This window comes from Talaromyces atroroseus, assembly GCF_001907595.1.
Source record: "Talaromyces atroroseus strain IBT 11181 chromosome Unknown scaffold_16, whole genome shotgun sequence".
Classification (NCBI taxonomy): domain Eukaryota; kingdom Fungi; phylum Ascomycota; class Eurotiomycetes; order Eurotiales; family Trichocomaceae; genus Talaromyces; species Talaromyces atroroseus.
Window position 1 is genome coordinate 239,227 of NW_017971448.1, and position 16,436 is coordinate 255,662.

The following is a 16,436-nucleotide window of genomic DNA, read 5'->3' on the forward strand; positions in this document are numbered from 1 at the left end:
CACGTTTCTAATTAAGCGGTGTACGAGATCTCACGGACACTGCGGCCATATCTACTTGTTAATGAAAATCGAGTATTTGATTAGTTTTGCACCTGCTCTCATATGGCAGGCAGCCATTGATTTGGTAAATAATTCTCTCTGGATAAGGGTATAATCTCTAATAAGACAATAGAAGAAAAACAGTATGCGTCTATAAAATGTCTAATGAAAAAACACCTCGATTTTCAGAATTTGAAGATCTGGTTCTTCTTATACCCCAACTCGGCCAGAATACCTGACGTGCCGAACCCACCAGTCAATGCACCCTCCATGGCAGGAGGCCCGCACACAAACACTTTCGTGTCTGTCAATGAAGAGTAAGCTGGCAGAACCTCCTTCAAAAGCTCTTTGGTGACATGTCCCTTGCGGAAACCTGAATTCTCGTTGAGCTGGGAGACTGTGTACACGATCTTAAACCGACCAGGGAACTTTTTCTCATAGTTCTCAAACTCCTCGCGCATTAGGAGATCCCGTTCGGTGTTGACTCCAAACACAAGCGTCATTTTGGTACGGTCCTTAGGGTTGTCGAGAACACCGCGGATCAATTGATAGATTGGCGTGATGCCAGCACCACCTGCAATCAGAGTAACGTGGTCATAGCGATTCGGTACCCAGGAGTATGCCTTGATGGGGAAAGCGAAAAAGAGTGAATCACCCGGCTGCAGGGAGTGAATATGTGTGCTGGCTTTTCCATTAGGATACTTTTTGACCATGAGATCAATGAATCCCGGTTGTGCTTTTAGGGCACTGTTAGCTGAGGTTGTTGCGTCTGATGCAAGGGGGAAAAAAAAGTTGTTGGCCTACCAAGGTCGCCCACTGGCGTATATGGCCGTATGGCAGGAGTCAGACTACCCTTGGGCCACGAAAAGGTCAAGACAGACGCTGCATACAAACTATCAGTGATGTGAGATACACGCCAGTTCTCAGAATGCTCCATGCTTACAGACAACAGTGAGGCCAGTCTCATCCTGGGCGTTGGGAAAGGCAAAACGCAGTCGTTTTGTGTTATGGTTGACATCCTCTGTGTGCTGCAGTGTGAGATTTCCTGTCAATCCGCCGCCAAACACTGTTCGAGGCGTCGTCGAGCCCTGGAAATAGGAGTAGGCCGAGTAGAGACCACCAGCAGCGACGAGGCCAATCACCACGTTGGGGAGGGCAGCTTGTTTGGCAATGACGCGGCTGCCTGAGAGAGCCATGGCAATTCTAGTCTGGGTATAGGGGATGAAGTGCTGGTTGAGAAGAGGAAGAGCGACTGTGCGACTCTTTTATATGCTCATACAACAACCAAGTCGGAGCTCGTCTTGGAGAGCGCCGAACAGCAACAGCCCACGACCCATTGCAGGTGCTGTGATTGGCTGCGCTGTGTAGGGCTGGCCAATCAGCGCCCGGAATCGGCATCGGCAGCCCGAGACGCCGACCGCGAGATTTTACATCAACTAGTTCAATATTTGTTCGTATATACTGTAGCAACCTCATTGGTTTCATTGTACCTAGCCCGGGGCAGATATATTAGCAGCTTGGAGGGTGGGTAAAGGATATTAGACTTCCCGGGCAGCAGCCCTGATCTATATACATATGCGAAACTCGAAAAGCCGAGAGGTTGTAGATTCCATACCTAGGTATGTTAGATGAAGCTATTCCAGGGTCGTTATAGTACTTGGATTCCTGCTCTTAGACTACCTAGGCATTCCATTTACTGTGTTGCATATCAAGGGCAATCGAGCAGTCAGTCCATAACATAAGCAAGATCTGCTGGATATTCATTCATGCTGCAGTTTTTGCAAACGAACTGTGAAGTTCTGTATACTTTACAAACACGCATGGCAGTCTAGCAACAAAGGAGCCTTGAATCGTCTAAAACAACATTCTATTCCTGGCACGCTGAATTTTGATTGGCCAATCAGCCTAGGTTTGAGTGTAGTGATGTAACTTCTTCCATCATTCCGCACACGTGATGGGATGTACCCCTTGACGAATGGCTTATAGAAATTTCTGTTTGCATACATAGTTTTATGTACAAATCTTTGGGTTTAACCATTGGTGCATCATGGCTACGCCATCACCGAGATGAAACCCATGGATGCGTAGTGAATTCAAATTCATATAACCAGATAAAATCATGCTGCGAACTGTGTAGTTCAAAAATTTTGCATCTAAATCTACCCCATATTCACTCGAATACACGAAGCAGCCAAGAATCCAACATGCCTTCTCGCGATAAATATACGGATCCAGAATTGCGCGATCAAATTAAAGAGGAAGTTCATGCCTCTGACAAAGGCGGCAGACCAGGCCAGTGGTCTGCTCGAAAGGTGTGTCTTTCGTATCTTGGGTTAGGGCTATTTAGGTAGATGGAAATTGGCAAGGAGGTTGCCTAACAACATCAACCGCAGGCGCAATTGATGGCATCGGAATACAAGAAACGTGGCGGATCGTACACCACGGACAAAGAAACTGGCCAGGATGAGTCGCAAAAGCACCTTTCACAGTGGACCGACGAGAAGTGGCAGACCAAGGAAGGGGATGCAAACGCGACCAGAGATGATGGGACGAAAAAGCGATATCTACCGAAGAAGGCGTGGGAAAATTTGAGTGAGGGTGAAAAGGAAGAAACTGAAGCGAAAAAGGAGGAGGGCGAGAAAAGAGGGAAACAATATGTGGGAAATACGGAGAAGGCGAAAGAGCAAAGAAGGACTGCTAGTAAAAAGGAATGATTCATCTAAGAGTTTTGAATGAAGATACAAAAGAGAAAGTACAGGCTATCCGCAGTCGAGTCCTCTTCCAGGCGCGTTCGTTATATTATACCTAGCTCCGTCATACTGCTTGATTATATCGTGAAGTGTGTGTTCCTTGCTCTGGAATTCTAGTCAATGTCAATGTCAGTCATCATCACTGGTAAAGGTAGGGGGCCATCGAAACGGACCAGTCTTAGAGGGGCGTCCATGAAACTTCTCCTCCCTAAGTCGAGCTTCAGTCTCTGCCAAGAGTTTCAAGATCGCCACTGCAAGTTCAGGATTGTCAATGAGTACCCTATCACCACGGTCACGAAATAAGAAACGCTGGATATTTGTTGCCATGAGCCCTGCAATACCATCACGTAGCCCATTCTCGTGCGAAGGAGTAGAGCAGTAGATATCTTGAACAATATATGGAAAGTCTGCCGAGCTCCGGTTATACTTTGCCCAGTCCATAATTCGATTAATCGTGAGTTTTTTTTTTTTTTTTTTTTTTTTTTTTTAAGAGGTGGTATACCAAACTTATCAGCAGCCACATATACTCGGAGATTGAGGCTTGCATTTATCCAAGCTTCAGCTTTGTCAATTTTCTCATAGTCTTGAAAATAACAGAATGACAAGACACTAGATATAGTTTTGGCATCATCTTCAGGCAGACTAATGCGCGAATCTACTGCTTCCTTTGCTAGGCCGTCAGAGAAAGAGAAGAAAATGGGCTGGCTAAGGGAACCTCATCACTTACTTTGAATCCACCTTTCAGAGCGACTCACTATGCTCGCATGTTCTTGGCATGAAGAAGAGAAAGAAAAGTGTGTTGTGCGTTGTCTAACTAGTTAAATGAATGACCTGGCGATGCTCAATATGGAACCGCCGGTGAGAAGCTCTAGGTAATTTGTCGTTTGATGGAGATCTATCCTGTACGTATATACGGGTAAGCAAATAGTGACTTCCAACTCGCGTATGTTGTCTACTACCTAGATGCTCAGTCGTTTAGTAGCTTATCCTGAAGCTTGTCCTTTCTACCAAAGGACATTGCAAAGTCAAAATAGTCCTACAATACTCAACGAACATAAAATATTTATATAGGTATTTGGAGGTTCATACCACCGCGAAGATTTCTGCAGCTGCCTAGTTACCAAGTCGGTTTCACCAATCAGCCTCGTAGACAAAGCTCGTGGGCGTGAGATACCTAGCTACCTATATATTGTAGCTATAAGCTTGTATCAGTGTTTATTGAGATATTTCCCATATGACAAGGGTGTGAAGAAGTGAGTCTATTGATAGATTGCGGAGTGTCAGATGTACATATAGCTACAGTTACATATACTGCAAGACTAGGTACTCTTGCATCTGAAAATTGCGCCATTCCATGCGCCGGCGCCGTAGTAGATGGGTGGGGGAAACAGCAAGAAAAAAGGGGGAAATGCATGATGCAAATCTATTTCATGTACACGGAATGGGTATATCTAGGTCGTTAGAAAACAAGACGCCTCCATGAAGAGGGAAATAAAAAGAATAGATGTTGCGCCGCGAATATGTGTAGGAGGTCAAGGCGATGAGAGGGGTGAAGAGGACATTTGGACTTTCAAACAATGGCATCCCGATCATCTATCCATACCAACTCTGGATGTTTCTCAACATCATCAAGGTGCACGGTGGCTGAATTTGGGATATATTCAGTTAACCCGTAAATTTCTTTCAGTGGGCCTAATTGTCCAGCAACAAACTTTTGAAACATATCCTGCATGTGGGAATCTTGTATGGCATGGATTCCAGGCTCATAGCCGCGGATACACAGATATTCCAAATTCGGGGGAAGAACATCGGCGAGAATTGGTGGAGAGCGAGGATCGTTAGAGATTCCGTATGCCATCTGGAAGAGACACCGTACACCGATGCTGAGCCGTCGAAGAGCAGTGAAGTTTCGAAGGCAGCCCGTCTGCAGGAAGATTAGTTTAACGACCGATTGTTGGTTCATGAAAGTCAGGCGGTCCTCTTCCGTCTCGTCATCGTCCATCTCTGTTCCAGGATTGGACATATATTCCTCAAATTCCTCATACTCAAGGTCATGAGAATAATCTGAATCAGTGTCAAGATCAAGTGACTCCAATGACTCGCGATGAAGGAGGAGTGCCCGGAAAATAGCCGGAAAACCCATGTTCCAGGTACCCGTATCGAGGGTAGCGCGACCGCCTACTGAATGTGTGAAATTTCGAAGTCTTTTTGAAGATGCAATTACCGAACAGAGAAACATGGTTGGCAATACGGAGTGAACTAGCTCAATGTGGTGCAGGTTGGAAGTAAACGGAGGAAAGTCCTCGCGGCCATTCTCGTCAATTTCCATCCCGCCAACGCGGATATGTTCGATCGACGGCAATTTATGGAAGAGGGACATGTGATATAAGAAGTCGTAACGGTTGAAATATAATGGGTCATTATCGAGGGCATCGTCGGTGTGAAGTAGGTCGATACGCTGTAATCTTTGTAGAAATACGGAATTAAATATGCTGGTGCAATGCAGAAGAAATTGTTCTAGCGGTAGTGGTGGATAACCGTCTCTCATATATCGCCCCATCGGGCGCAGTTTTAGCGACTCCAAGTTGGGAGAAACCGACATCAAAAGAGCTGCAAGAGCTTGGATCATATGTGAACCGCGAGTGTGTCGGCCACCTCGTGCTCTGGACCTGTTGATGTCGAGTTAGCCAGTCTACAGGAAAGAGAGAAGAACTAGAAATCAAGGAGGTATGTACGACGTACGAGTGAAAGCCGTTGGAAAAATCGAGGTCGAAATTTCTTTGTAGAAGCATATTGAAAATCATTTCTTCTTCCACCCCATACCATCCAGCATTACGAATGGCCAATCTTAACAGTAGGGCGTCCTCCTCCGAGATATACCGCTGGTATGGAGTTGGCTTGTAGTGACCGTGAAATTGCGTGTCTCTTAAGATGTCAATATGGCGAATAAAAACGCCGAGTTCTGGCTGTCGTAAAATTGACATCAGCAGCTGGAATGCTTCGTCGCAATCCTGTTCAGACCGTAGGCGAATTGTGTCCGGGATATTGATCGGATCGAAGCTAGGCGCGATTTGGTACATGTCCCTGCCCACCCCCATACCCATACCCCTGCCCATGTCCATGTCCGTCATATTCTCCACGGGCAGTAACGTGCTGGTCGAAAGCGCGGCCATGGTTGACACGCGAAAGAAGAGGGGGATATCCATTTCCTTCTCCATGTGTGTGAAGGGGTATAGGCACGGACGGCCCCCTCATGAGCCGTGTCGTGCTCAACCCCAATGGATGCCCTTGGTGGTTTGCGATCACAATATACAGAGACAAGCTGTTTCCTTCGCCTTATTTCTTGTATATGCTCAACCTTGGAACCCCCCCAAGACGCCCGAAATCCCGCCTTACCCCTCCGTAATCAATCGGGTACTGAGAATTCTCAGCATGTAGTGATGACCCGACGATGAGGGAATGGTTGCTGTTTTGATCCCGGGTTACTTAATCCCCGCCTGCTAGGTGTTATAAGGATAATGAGCGGTCCATCCGGGCCGAAGCCTTGATCAAAACGGAACTTCGTTTCCGGGTGCTAGCGACGTTCATGCCCGATTGCTGTGGGAAGGCGTACGAGTTATAAAGCTGGACATCGGTGTTAATCGAAGGAAGGGATGTTCTCTGATCGGACGGCGACACGGAATCAATTCAGCCAAGGGAAGGGAAAGGAAGGGAGAGTAAACAGCAAGCAACAAGGAAGGAATGAAAATCCCCAGGATTAATAAAACAACCGAAGAAAGAATGCCATTGACGCAGTTGCAGTGGGAGCGTGTCTAGGACAGATCGGGGAAGCAAAGGAGCGTTAGCCGGCAGCGAGCCGCCTCAGTCGAGGGGGGAGTAGAGTGAAAGAAAGGAAAGCTCCCTCGTTTCGTTTAGCGGCGGCATGTCCCAGCTGCAGTGGCACCTACAACGAGAAATGGAAGGGGGGGGGAAGAGGCGTTGAAGCTGCTAAGTTGATATCGCAGGTGGAGAGGGGCGGGTCGGAGGAACATGCAATGACATCGATAGTATTTTCCTATTCGAGATAATCCTGACTAGCTTACGGCCCAGTACGGCGCCTGCAGTATGCGAGTGGCGGTATGTTACGGGCGCAATACGCGGCCCGTACAATACGCCCGATATTAATCATAACACAGAGAACTATAACAAGATGGAATGAGTGAACAGAGCGTATAATAGCAACTCCATCTGGTACAAGAGCTTATAGTGACAGCTTATCAAGGTCTGAGAGCCCGTTGAATCATTGACACGCTCATATACTCTGCATTAGCTCGGTGAGTATATATCAGTCTTCATGATATTGTTCTTCGATGTTGGCAGCGTGATTTGGCAAGCTGCGGGTAAGTACTTCCCCAATGCAGTTAACACCCGGCCGGATAAAAGGTCGCCCCGGAATGCGATCACTGCCGATTTAGCGCCGCAGATCTGGCCTAAGCCGAATAGGGCCAAGCGCTTACTTTTTGCACGCCGCCGCAGCCAATCGCCCGCCGCCGCGCGTCGGCTAGGGCTGCTTTGGGGCATGCAAATCCTACCTGTTTGGGGGCATTTTTGCGTACTTGCCTACTCTGGACACTACTTTGGGCGTGCGCGCGCGCTGATTGGATTTCTCGCTAAAGTATGAACGGACGTGCACTAATGCACGTCTTTGTATCATCGACTACGCCTGCAGCAGGCACGTACTATTCCGCATGGGGCACTCCGTTGGGTGATTAATCTGCTATCGTAGTCCGCATTGCAATGCCTCAAATTTCGTCCCAATCCCTGAATAAATAACTAGGAAAATGCGGAGTACTAGGTAGCAGAAGAGCATACTCGTCCGAGGTTATTTTTGCACTGGATCCGATGAGCTGTCTACTGTCTACGTAGGTTCAGTGACACGTCCACTGTTCAGGGTTCCGTTCTGTTCTAGGAAGAGTCACTACCTCCATGGACGTGTTGTATAAGTGGAATTATGGCTTCGAAAATGAGCGCTAAAATCGTAAAGGCACCCGAAAAGAGAACCATACCAGTACTAGAAATTTTTTTCTACTGATCGCAGAAACCACCAGTTGACCCAACTGTACACATCAATATTCGTGCATGCCGTTGCATTCCTAGTGTTAGAAGGCCCTCGAACCGTTCACAAGCTTTACATGCATACCCTTGCTTGTTTCAGAATGCATAGGTGTCTCATCACTGCATGTAGCCACCTTGAAGGACTGTTCAAATTTCCTGAGACAAGCAAAGTACCTAGGTCATTTCAGCCCTAGTACGTAATACAGACCTTCAGCTTTTCACTAGACCACATGACGATCTAAAGAGGTCAAGTACTACCTAGGAACACACAAGTTGTCTAGCTCGATTGTACGGGGTATGATGTTTCCGAGTTTGTAGCATCTTGTCAACAAGTCGGATTAGAGGCTTGTCGGCTGTAGTAGCATCTACAATCAGGATCTTAGTCTAGTACGGAGATACTACTACGTACTGACTGTTTTCGTTCGAAGCACGCACCTGTCTTCGAAGTTATGAAGTAACACATCGGCCATCAATCACCCGATTGGGCTCCACGCATTTCCACTTGTAGGGCGGGAAGTGCAGGGGCTGTGAGGCGTTGGTGACCAGCAGTCGGGCCATTTCCATCCTATTGGAAATTGGCATGGCAATGGTTTCCAATAAGGAAAGGAAAAGAGAAGGATTCGCCTTTTCGGGCAGGTAATCGCAGATTGAGAGGAAGACGATGTCGCTTATAAAAAGAATTGGTGTTGGCGAGAACAATGATGTCCGTCGATGAATGGTTCGCTGATCAACAGCACATCGAAAAGGGTGGCCGCGGAGTGGAGGTTGAGCAATGAATACTGGCCCATAGTGACGATCCCCTAGATGGGATTTCCCGATATGGTAAGTCTCTACTCCGTAGCATAAGTAACCCTTGAATCCACCGGGATATTTACTGGCAAGTCACAAGCACAGCCCATTCGCTCTGTATTTGCATGAATTGCATGGAAATTAAACTTCCGGCGTTACGCGCTCCGTTTGTATTTCCCTGGCTGAGCGCTCGGATATCAAGATTAATCGCAAGAACCCATATGTCGATATCTAATTGTTGACTAGCAATCGAATCAGCATGTGCGCTCACATTCTCGGTGAGCTTATTAGACAGACGGCGAACGTGGCTCAAGAATGTGTGTTCCAAGTTAAGTCGCTAGTCCTGGGTTTGGGCTCTCATTGATCGCCCTTTATAGGTCTAATTTGGGTCTGAAGTCAGACAAGTAAATTTCAGTCGCCGTTTATGCCAGTAAGAACGCCGATGAAGGAACGATTTATATGTTGGTTCCATCTTACATCGGTCGAGTGATTGTCCATCCGGGGACCATTTGTCACTTTCAAAGGCACACTTGACCTTCCCAAATCTCGATGGCGACAAGTCCACTTTCGCTAAAATCGAAGGGACAGAGACTCGCTTTTAATCACTAGGTGGAGAAAGTTAAAGAACGCTAAGCAGTACTCACTTCTTCGCAGACTCTTGACGTTGCTTTCGTCTTTTGAACAGCGACTTCATGGACGAACCAGCTTCCGAGGTAACTTAATTCCGCTGGAACTTCTGGTTAAGCCTGTCAAATTGTCTGGATTTGCGTTTCCGGGTAATGTGAACAACTTTATGCATGACTGTTGCAACGGCAAATCCAGCTTAGAAAACTCTTTCACTAGCCAATAAGGTACCAGGCAGCAATGTAGCATTTTGAAAAGAAGACTTGAATAATCTCCATCACCGCCCCCGCATCTAGGTAAAGAAACAAACAAACACCTGCGCAATTGTTCCAATTTCGCTATAAGGAAGAACGGGTACCCCTGCATTGCAATATAAGCGTATGGAGTCGAGTACATAGTGCCATTGTTGTCTCTTCCGACAAGGACCGTGTCCAAACGCAGGTAATCATCATCTTGCATTGGAATACAACATCCCTGCCAAACATAACTATCCGAAAAGTAAAGTACGGAGCAGTCCTTCCCATATCCGCGATGATGTGTTTTTGATTTGGCAGGCTCTAGGTACTCTTAGGTGCCGCTTGTTCTAGAAGCCCGGCCGAGCTTGATCAAATAACGCCTATCGACTTGCATGGCATTAATTGAGTACTCTCCTTTTTAGTATAGACATCCGCAAGGCCCGGCACAAATTACGCACGCAAAACGGCGTTATGTCGGCTTTTGCTTTCTTCTTGGAACGCCGTCATCGCTTGGGAGAGCAAATCATACGGTGTGGCAAGGCTACCTGATTCACGAACAAAGACAACGAAGAGTTTATTGGACAACGATTTCGAAAATCATCCCGAAGATGGCAGGGGAGGGTGACAAATCGGATCCCAAGGCGTGGCTGGGCGGGATCCACCAACCAGAGCCCGACTTGTGGTGCCACGCGATGTGCATCATAGGGGTTCACTAGGCCAGAGAAGGAAAGCAAATTCGCAGAAGGCGACGAATGATTGGGTGACTATATTTAAGCTAAACTAGTGGTCCCGCATTCCGTACCGCTAGTCCGCATTTGTTGGTTCTAGATTGTTGCCCCTTTAAGAAATCGACTCACCGTACGCGCTTTGCTGACTCCTAAGGGCAAGAATGACATTGCGAATCGCACAACTTGGTGGGTCTAACTTTGTATGCAAGTTATTCCTTGATCATACGATGCTCGAAACGCTTCGAAATTGTCTGGCTGTCTTCATTCCCTACGTAAGGAAGAAATAAATATTTAACTGCCTATCCCGAAGTATCCAGAAAGTCTTGATTTTGATAACCTCATTTCCGCATATTCGACCGTTACCGACTGGCTTTGTGTTTTCAAGCAGACTCGGATAGGACGGACCACTGTCACTTCAATGCCAAAGCCTTTTAGTAACATGCATACTCCAATACCCAAGCTAACATATAGTATCAGAACAACACCCTCCTAGCGGCATTGATTCCACTAATATCCCATCTTCGTAGTGCGGTATGATCCATCCACATGGACCAATCCCCCCAAAAAGCGGGCCTCAGAATTTGCGCATACTCCCAGTCGAGAATCCCTGTGACTCTATTCTCCTCGTCAACCATAATATTTCGAGGCACAATATCAGCATACGTAAACACAGAATAGCTGAATCGCGGTAGCATGTCGGGTAGCTGTTCAAACCGACGACCTCCGAAGTGAAGATAACGCTCGTAAATACGAGCCCGCAATTCTGAATCGTTCATCAAAGGCTGGGTTGGTGTTTGTAGATCCTCAATCAACGGGTCTCTTGTTGGAGAACCATCAGCAGCACATTGGAAAAGTCCTCTCAGCTCCAATGGTGGTTGAATATTGCGTATCTTGGAAATAAAATCCCATATCTGACGACAGATAGACTCCTTGGTTTTCTCATCCAGCTTATCCCATTTCTCCTCTAGAGGAGATCCAGGAATAATAGTCATTTGGATATTACATATTATGATCGAGGCTGAAACTCTTATGAAGTACCTCGAACACGGGAACAGAGGTATGTTTGCTTACAAGCATCATCGCTTCTGCCTCGGCAGGTTGCACGGCATGCCCAGACTTGATCACGTAGGAAAAGTCATGCTCAAGCACAAGTCTACCACTTTGGTTGCTCAGAACAGAGAGCACCTCTTGATTGGGTTGTAGATTTAGGATACTTACCGGTGACGGACACGGGTATAACGTTTGGCCTTCTTTGATATATCGGTTTCCCTCTCGAAGACTTTTCAATAGGTAAGGAACGCCACAAGAGCAATCAGACATTTTGCGGAACTCTGTCGGTAGTCGTTATTAGCAATGATCACAGTGTATGTATTCAAGCGTTAAGTGCCTAAGTTTGAGTTCATAACATCCATGCCACATGGATGTCACTGGGTCTGGGCCTGGTAGAGAGCCAAGCCAAATCGGGTACTGCATATGAATATATATTTTCCCCTCACGCATCAAGCGTGGGAAATCGCAAACATTCTTTCGCCATGGCTCTATTTTCCGTAGTCAGCTTCTGATATCATGATCGGCAGAAACAATGGGCACTCTGTGCTTAGATAGAAAGTGTTCAGAGGTGGAAACAAATTATAACTCCTCGGCGACCTCAATTCTCAATTGGTACTTTGCACCAGCATTTATAACACTGGAATATTTATAATAACTAGTGTAGACGATCCATGCAGGTGCCCTAGTTAGAGAAACAACTAGGCGATGAATAAATGGTTTCGCTAATGTCGAGCAACCCCAATTTATGCATGCAACACATCAAGTCTACCCTACTGATCTTAATTCTGACGATTAAAAAGATAGACTCCAGCTAGGTATTATTCAAGTCATATAGCAACCATCGTATGCGCTAAAATGAAGATACTTACACATAATTGCTTGACTACTTAATTACGATGCCATGTCAACTTTGAGTACCTGAGTATTACTTTAACCTTTATTTTGGCTTTCGTATAGAATCCTTGGAGGATCCGCAGTAAGTAGTTCTTACATATGAATCTGAACTACATCGTGAATCTACATAATGCACGCTAGACATAAGATTAATGCAAGCAAAGAACACATGGTGGCGCAAATTTCCCTCTGGCACAAAAAAATAGCCCCAAAATCGTGTTCCATCACTACTAACCTACATAGCACCTAACTACCGAGGTAGCGAGGTCATATCGTATTTGACAATGATACATAGTGCGCTGCTTATAAAGGAATACAGGGGAGGAGCTCTGCTGGAGAATGCCTTTGCATAGCTATCTCCAAGTCCTTACAAAACCCTATGCTGTGAGGTACCACGATAAATAAAATAAACTACTGACTAGCTTGTTGTCAGCAATGCATCAACAAGGTGGGGATATCTCGTATAGAAGCCTCGGGCTATTTAGGTTGGCATGTGATAATCTTCACCTCGCTTTTTCAATTTGAAAGAAAGTCAATCAACCTGCTCATGGAATAAGAGCCAGAATAATGGACGAAGCAAAAAACGGAAAATACAAGCCAATTGTGTTGAACGTAAATATGCTTGAAGAGGCATATTACAGATTTGGATATGAAGTCTCTTGGTGCATCGGCGTAGTATCTTGAGGCTGAGCTAGTGAGGTCACTCATCGTATAGTTAGAGCCATACGAGCTCATTTCAGGTACTATATAGTGTATACTACATGAAAACATACTAAGCTAGCGACTTCACCCATGTAACCATCCGTAGAATACAAGGAAATAACCTCGGGGCTTCAACTTTCAACTTGCAATGTATAGAGGGCCTCATGCAGGAGTCATCGGTGGCGTGGTATTTGGGTAGCATACCTAGGTATATAGGTAGGTGTAGTCAAGGCACGCAGATAAACTATATTCTCTGAATCTGACAGTGACTCCAGAATTGTCTGTACACTGATTTCTACTCTAAGCTACCTCAACATGCATGCCATCTCGAAACGACTGGGCCTTGCCCTACTTATCCCAGGCTTTGTTACTGCCACGCCCATGGGAGATTTACTTGCTAAACGCGATGCCTCAACCTACAAGGTAAATGCGGTCTGCACTGCGTGAGTTGATACCTCTCCTTTAGGGGAAAAAAAAAAAAAAAAGAAGCAAAAGCTGAAGTTTTGTCCCAAAACGCCTTTGATCAGAGACCAACTGCTCCGCTATTATGGGACAGTAAATACCGGTCTATTTGGTGACAATCTGTGGTGGCAATCGGCAAATTTTATCTCTGCTCTAGCGACATTTTTCCAGCTTGACACAGACTACTCCTCCATACACTCCGACATCTTCCCCATCACTTATACTTATGCTCCAGGTTATGGTGACTACACCGACTTCCTCGATGCGTACTATGATGACGAAGGTTGGTGGGGAAATGCCTGGTTGGATGTCTACGACCTTACTGCCAATGAGACGTACTTGGAAGCGGCCATCACAATCTACAACGATGTAGTGGACGGAGAGGGAACACCATGCGGAGGTATTTGGTGGGACAAGGCTAACACGTATGTCGCTGCAATTTCGAATGGTAAGCTTGTTCTTCTTATATTTTTTCAATGAAAGCCGAATACCGAGGTACTAAACATATATGCTTAGGGCTATACGCCGAATTGTCTGCTGGTCTCGCCAACCGCGTATCTTCGGATGAGGCCTCCACTTATCTCGCAAGCGCCGAAGCAGAATGGGACTGGTTCTTCAGCTCTGGCTTGATTGACTCCGACAACATCGTTTATGATGGGTTGGGGTCCGATGGCTGCACACCTAGCACTGATATCTTCACATACAACCAAGGAGTGATTCTCGGGGCGGCAGCGGAACTGTACAAGGCAACAGGCAACGATACATACCTGACACAAGCAGCAGCACTTGCCGATGCATCTACTGCCGATGGATCTCCCGTGACTAGCAGCAGCGGTATCTTGACCGAGAGCTGTGATACATCTCAAAGCTGCGACACAACATCCGAGATGTTCAAGGGCGCTTACATCCGAGGGCTCAGGAAGCTGCAGCTTGTAGATCCGGAGACAGACTGGCTCAATTACATCACAAGGAATGCACAAAGCCTCTGGAATAACGACCTGGATGTCGAGTCGGTGGATGGCAATTCAGAGTGTGTTGTGGGCTCGGCTTGGGCTGGTCCATTCGATGCTTCACAGGCCAACGCGATTACTCAAGGATCAGCTTTGGACGCTCTAAATTCTGCTCTTGCGGCGACTACGTGAATGGCCTTCATTCATCTACAACCTGAGCCTGTACATACAATTTAAAGTATATTTGCGAGCAAAGGACATGCTTCGTAAGTTATGCAGCCTATAATGCAGCCGAATATAGACACCGTCGAACGTCCAATGTTCCATAATTTTATTGAGAAAAAAATCCCAACTCAGATGGTGAGTTATGTGGCCGTCTCCTCAGACGGAGGCTCTCCAACATCTTCTCTTCCGTCTTGCCAACTAGAACAATTCGTGCATCGGAGGGCCTTTTCCTTATTGGTTAATCATTGAAGAATATATGGCATAGAATAAACATACTTACCCTGCGGTTGATCTATTTGAAGTAGTATTTGCACTTGACCATTCTCTTGATCATTGATCTGTCGTGTGAAATCAGCACATAGAAATGCGCCAGGGCGTATAATACTATGCCGACACCCAGAAAGCTGATTACGTTATTCAAAAAGGCTCTATTGGCTTGTTTAGTTTCCATCCTACAGCTCAGAGGAGAATAGAAAAGGTTCAAAGACCTACCCATAAGCCATGACCAGAGCGCCATCATCTCGCGCCTGCGTAAGAGTATTATAGCCTCTTTCAGAATCATAGCTGGGACCCTTTCTGAGAACCGCAAACTTCTCGTCAAGATTACGGTGAAGGAATGGTAAGAGGGAGATTATTGGAAGAATCATGTCCGAGACGAACGATGTTACGACCTTGGTGAATGCTTGACCGATCCTAAGCAGTCAGATTTGTAGACCTACGTAGGTACGCTAGACGTACATCAAACCGATGGCAACCTCTAGGACGTTTTCGCGCATGGCGAAGTCGACAAAGCCTTCCCAGGCGTGTCTGACGTGGTCCGTTGCATCGTAGCTGAGATGGAGCAGTATTTCCCGGCTGTCTTCTAGGCCATGCATGGTCCTTTGCCTTTATATTTTCTTTTCTTCTGATATATCAACGTAAGCATCAATTTATCGGCGAGACTTGACGGAGAGAATTTAGTGTAGGTTGGTGGCGGGGTAATGGAATCCTATTTTAGATTTTAAGAATCTGGTTTTATGTGTAGATCGGTCATATGAGAAGACGATCATAGCTAGGCAGCTAGGTTCGCTTTAAGTAGATATCTTGACGGTGCATTTCTCCCCATGTTTCCACTTCCATGGCATCGAGAAACAGAAAAGTTTTTGACAACCCGAGAACAATATCCAAAATCAATATCTGCCAGCTGTTGCTAGTGTATGTACATATGCAGGAGCCAGGCCATGCTTGCTAAGGTCGGCTTTGTAAAACCAAAGGGCATCCAACCAAAGCCAACACGAGCTATCCGGAACTTATGATTAGGGCATGTCGGAACGACATCCAATTGATTCAACAGTCAGCCACATTCTGGGATCCAAGTTAGTGACGCCCGCGATGCGTCAGACACCAACAGGCTACAGCTGTCATCCCCAGGCTAGCCCTCGCGAGAAAATCGCATCGGCAAACTCAGTCTGGAAATCACCAGCTGCTGCGCTAGGATGGCCTAGCCCTGTATCCCGGCGCTTTAATATAAATGTTCATTTGATGGAAACTACGCCCGGGATTATGATAGGCAAGCAAGAAAAGCCCGAAGCCAACAATGAGGGGCATACATACTCGCTTCAACGTGGGATTGATCCGGATTCCTTATCCACGCCCCCTCTTTTCCATTCCTTCATGATGGGCGAGAAGCAAAGGAAACAAAGAAATAGAATAAACACAAAGGTAAAAGCAAAGCAGAGAAAAGGAAAGGATTACGCGATTCGCTGGATGGAACAAGGGCTGCCAACCGTGGAAGTGCAGGATAAAAAAAAAAAAAAACAAAAACAATAAACAGCGTGATGAGATAAAGATTCCTTTCCACTTGGTTTTCTTCTTCCTGGACTGCTGGTCTCTTTGATTTCTCCACCGGCGTGT

At 46.3% G+C, this 16,436-nt stretch overlaps 6 protein-coding genes across 6 annotated transcripts; 2 read left to right on the forward strand and 4 right to left on the reverse strand.

Annotated features, from left to right (window-relative positions):
* Nucleotides 1–224: 224 nt before the first annotated feature.
* UA08_08827 (hypothetical protein) lies at nt 225–1,235 on the reverse strand (the record flags this gene model as incomplete). Its single annotated transcript, XM_020263869.1, has 3 exons — nt 225–793; nt 844–921; nt 983–1,235. The coding sequence occupies 3 exons, from the start codon at nt 1,233–1,235 to the stop codon at nt 225–227; spliced, it is 900 nt and encodes a 299-aa protein (XP_020116040.1).
* A 1,008-nt stretch (nt 1,236–2,243) lies between these two features.
* Nucleotides 2,244–2,753, forward strand: UA08_08828 (hypothetical protein; the record flags this gene model as incomplete). Its single annotated transcript, XM_020263871.1, has 2 exons — nt 2,244–2,351; nt 2,433–2,753. 2 exons carry the CDS (start codon nt 2,244–2,246, stop codon nt 2,751–2,753), a joined length of 429 nt encoding a protein of 142 aa, XP_020116041.1.
* A 1,606-nt stretch (nt 2,754–4,359) lies between these two features.
* Nucleotides 4,360–5,962, reverse strand: UA08_08829 (hypothetical protein; the record flags this gene model as incomplete). The annotated part of the gene is made up of 2 exons (XM_020263872.1): nt 4,360–5,458; nt 5,532–5,962. The coding sequence occupies 2 exons, from the start codon at nt 5,960–5,962 to the stop codon at nt 4,360–4,362; spliced, it is 1,530 nt and encodes a 509-aa protein (XP_020115923.1).
* Nucleotides 5,963–10,733: 4,771 nt separating this feature from the next.
* UA08_08830 (hypothetical protein) lies at nt 10,734–11,252 on the reverse strand (the record flags this gene model as incomplete). The annotated part of the gene is made up of 1 exon (XM_020263873.1): nt 10,734–11,252. One exon carries the CDS (start codon nt 11,250–11,252, stop codon nt 10,734–10,736), a length of 519 nt encoding a protein of 172 aa, XP_020115922.1.
* Nucleotides 11,253–13,221: 1,969 nt separating this feature from the next.
* On the forward strand, nt 13,222–14,510 carry UA08_08831 (hypothetical protein; the record flags this gene model as incomplete). The annotated part of the gene is made up of 3 exons (XM_020263874.1): nt 13,222–13,329; nt 13,540–13,816; nt 13,885–14,510. 3 exons carry the CDS (start codon nt 13,222–13,224, stop codon nt 14,508–14,510), a joined length of 1,011 nt encoding a protein of 336 aa, XP_020115925.1.
* Nucleotides 14,511–14,683: 173 nt separating this feature from the next.
* UA08_08832 (hypothetical protein) lies at nt 14,684–15,418 on the reverse strand (the record flags this gene model as incomplete). Its single annotated transcript, XM_020263875.1, has 4 exons — nt 14,684–14,741; nt 14,824–14,835; nt 15,036–15,236; nt 15,282–15,418. The coding sequence occupies 4 exons, from the start codon at nt 15,416–15,418 to the stop codon at nt 14,684–14,686; spliced, it is 408 nt and encodes a 135-aa protein (XP_020115924.1).
* Nucleotides 15,419–16,436: the final 1,018 nt, after the last annotated feature.